Genomic DNA, 3,772 nt, shown 5'->3' on the forward strand with positions numbered 1-3,772 from the left:
ACCATTGCACGTAATCATTCTGCACCACTCAACCCCCTACCCTACAAATTTTAACACACTTGTAGTCTATTTCTTTTATATCCACCATGTTCCTCCTTCTTGGCTGAAAAATGAAAACCAACCATTTTTTCCAAACAAGTAGCTCTAGTGCTCCAATTAAGTTTGCTTCAATTCTACACAATTTAATTATATACATATTCCAGTACCATCAATTAGACCAACAGTAGTTAGTAATTAACAATTCATTAATTATTTGAAGGAGAAAAAAAAGGAACAATTGACTACTGGAGAGTGAACAACACAGTGTTGACAACTGACAGCAAGCAAACTAACTAGTTATGAATGACAACACAATTGCATGCCAAAACAGTTGAATCACTATTGATATATGTAGTTGAAACTCCTGGCCTACACCAAATCAGGTTTTATATTTATATCCAAATTCCAACACATGATGAAGAGAGTGAAGAAGACATTCTTGAGCAATTGTCCCATTTGAGTTACTTTGATTTGAAAAGACATACATAAAACGTACACAATATGTAGAGTAAAACAAACAGTTTTGTCCCTAAAAACATGTAGAGAGATTGTTCCTAACATTGATGATCCAACAGTAGGTTCGGTTCCATTATGAAGAAAATGATAAAACCTTACAAATCTAGAAACTCTCATCTACCACCCTCCCTCAGTTGCTTCCAAATCTGTGTCACATACCACAAAACATGAATTGCATTAGTAATTGCACAATGTACATGATAAATTAGGGGTAAAAATGGGAAATACCAAATTTTGATGAAGGGGCGGAGGAGATAGTAGAATGCGCCGTGGTGGAGGGGGTGGAGTGTGAGACCCCAGTCGTCGGTCAGCACGGGCTGCCCCGACGAGTGGAAAAGCGTCGCGTCATCGCCAAACGCCTCGCGGACATTGAAGGGGCCGGCTCCGATCTCGAAGCACACGTCGTTGATGAACACCGTGGATTTGGTGGGGCCGCATTGTTCCACACCTGCACCATCCCACATCAAATCACCGTCACCTCGTCGTGTGTTCTTTCATCTTCAGCATTCAATACATTTTTTTTGTGTGTTAGAGTTAGTGTGGGGGAAAAGCAATGCATAATAATCCATGCAGACGTCGGGATAAAGACAAATCTATCCTTGTCCATTTCCATTTATGACAGTATTGTCCTTCCCACTCATGCCAAAAAGAGCGTTTACCATATCAATCACTTCCAGGAATGACTTGTGTTGCTCATCTCTTGGAGGAATCATGAATTCACATCTAACAAACCCTAAAATATAAATGAAATTAAATAATTACTACCTTGTAGAAGATGATGGGTGCTGGGGGAAGGGACACAGAAAGACGGAGGAACAACGGTGTTGTTTGTGTAGCTGAACTGCTGCATCTTCTCTTCGTCTTCTTCGCGTTTCTTCGTCATCAGCATGAGCTCGCTGAGGAGGAAATTGGGGCTCTGATCCGCCACAGGGAAGCAAAGCTCTTGCGTGTGCTGCACCGGGAAGTAGAAGGGCTCGGCGAGGAAGTCGGCCGGGGAATGGAGAAACGGTTGGTTGACCGAAGCAGTTGGCGAGTTGAGCAGGTCAATCACGGAGGAAGGGCAGACGGATATGGATTTCTCACTTGAAGACTTGTCAGAGGAGGAGGATGAAGGTGGAGGAGATGGAGCGGCGGGGGGCTGAGGCTTGAAGGTTTGGAGGTGGCGCTGCTTGTGCTTGCTCCTTGATTTGCGGTTCTGGAACCAGTAGAAGACGTTGGCGTCTCCGACTTGGCCGTATTCCTGCAATTGAGCCCTAATTCGGCGAATCTCATCTCGGGGAGGGTTCACCATCCCCGAGTTGAAGATGCCTTCCAGGATCCGGATTTGCTCCGGCCGAGGGTTCCACCGCGGCTTTGGCTCCGGCGTCCTCTCCTCGCAGCCGTGGCCTACTACAAAATTGAAAGATTAGGATTTTGATTTTTGAATTTGTGTGTAGTGAATTAATTAGTGTATATACCTTGTGCATAGGGGGTTTTGTTGGATGAAATGAGGGAGGGGTTGATGTCATGGTGCCATTGGAGATGAGGGGGTTTGGATTTGAACATGCTAGGCCAGTGTCGGTTTGATGAAGCCATGATTGGGGGTGAAGGGTTTAGAGAGAGAAGGGATTGGAATTAAAGTGGCGGTAGAGTTTCAGTGAGAGTGTTCTAAGTTGTAACACAACGTCTCTTCTTATAGTTCGACTTGGTATCTATCTATCTATATATCTATCACCTATTCCTCCTGCGATCACTTGCACAGCATTAAATAGCAATGGTCAGTGTGCGTAGGATTAAAAATTTAAAATATTAGTAAGATGCATTGATAATGAATAAACAAAAAGAAATGAATAATTAAAAATGACAAAACCGCAACAAGAATAACCTGCAAAGAAAAGAAGCAAAAAGGGAAGGGAATTAAATAAAAAGTGAGAGGAAGGGAGTACAAGCCCATACCCTTTTACCTTACGAAAATGCATTAAAATCTAATAGAATACTTGTTGTTTACTCATGCAAAGAGAACATTGAAAGAAGCACATGCTGGGGCTTATATTGGAATCTTCAACAAGAGAGAGAGAGAGCCCTAAATGCACGAGGGTGGGAAGAGGGGGTGTTGCAGCAGAATTATTTCACATAGAATTATTTCATGGAGTAATTTTTAAAATTTTTTGATTTCCTTTATAAATGCCCCACCTTAAACTTTTAAAATTTCTTCTTAGATATATTTTTGCCCCCGTCGAATTAAAATACTGGCTCCGCCCCTTAGTAGAACTGATGATATTCAACTGCAAACAACACACATATATGAGAGAGAGAAAGAAAGGGGAGATGAGGTGTGTCTGATCAGTTTGTCTCTTTGTTTCGGATTATATATATCTTGTACATATGTGTGGGTGTGTGCAGCTTTCAATGGAGGGCTGTAATTATATTTTGAGGTAGATTTTCATGAGAATAAATACTCAATAAGATTACATGTGTTATTGTATTATGAAGAGGTTGTTGGTGAGAGGAAATAAATTAAGATATCCAATGGCTTTGAAAAGTCAAAGCAGTAGTCATAGGGTTTTGGGGAACGGTGGACGAAAATGATAGAGATACAGATGAGTAAAAGGCTAATCTGTATGTCAATTTCTTAAATTTTAATAGTTTTAAACCTTAGTTTATAAATTCCTTTCAATTTTGTTCTAATTTGACAATTAAATTATTGATTTGTTCTGATTCTACAATCATTTGAAATTTATGCGCTAATATAGTTTGGTAACTTATTTACATGATATTATCGGATGTCAATCAAAACGACATCAAGTTTTAGTCAATGAAAAAATATTACTACTATAGCTATATAACTTCATTTATATACAGTTTATATTAAGCTAGTAGAACCAACATTTTGATTGGTTGCAAAATTAGAATAAATCAATAATTTTGTAATTTATAGATTTAAAACTGATATGCAAAATCAGAATTTGGCAAAAGTTTAGAATTGTAGGAGCAAATTCCCCTAAATAGAGTAAAAGGTGATGTCTTTTATTAGATTATTATTGTATTACGAATGAATTTATATGAAGTTTTCAGACTGATATCGTGTAATATTATGTACATATGATGTTTCACTTTCTCTATATGCAATGAATATTGGTAATATATACTCCTGGTATCATTGACTTGTATTATGATATACTCCATTTTGTTCTTTTAATTAGTTATTAGTTGGAATTGAATGCAATAATTGCGTATA

General features: G+C 38.8%; 1 protein-coding gene across 2 annotated transcripts; it reads right to left on the reverse strand.

The window, feature by feature from the left end:
- Nucleotides 1-434: 434 nt before the first annotated feature.
- On the reverse strand, nt 435-2,748 carry LOC121743929 (WUSCHEL-related homeobox 9-like). 2 transcript variants are annotated; one of them, XM_042137337.1, is made up of 5 exons: nt 2,728-2,748; nt 2,013-2,287; nt 1,321-1,941; nt 784-1,003; nt 435-701 (listed from the first exon to the last, which is right to left on the reverse strand). In XM_042137337.1, coding segments are annotated over exons 2-5 (960 nt in total). In that variant the 5' UTR covers nt 2,131-2,287; nt 2,728-2,748; the 3' UTR covers nt 435-700. The 2 variants fall into 2 exon arrangements, with proteins under 2 accessions (XP_041993271.1, XP_041993270.1); XM_042137336.1 differs by having other exon boundaries at nt 1,321-1,944.
- Nucleotides 2,749-3,772: the final 1,024 nt, after the last annotated feature.

This window comes from Salvia splendens, chromosome 8 (genome assembly GCF_004379255.2).
Source record: "Salvia splendens isolate huo1 chromosome 8, SspV2, whole genome shotgun sequence".
NCBI classification, from domain to species: domain Eukaryota; kingdom Viridiplantae; phylum Streptophyta; class Magnoliopsida; order Lamiales; family Lamiaceae; genus Salvia; species Salvia splendens.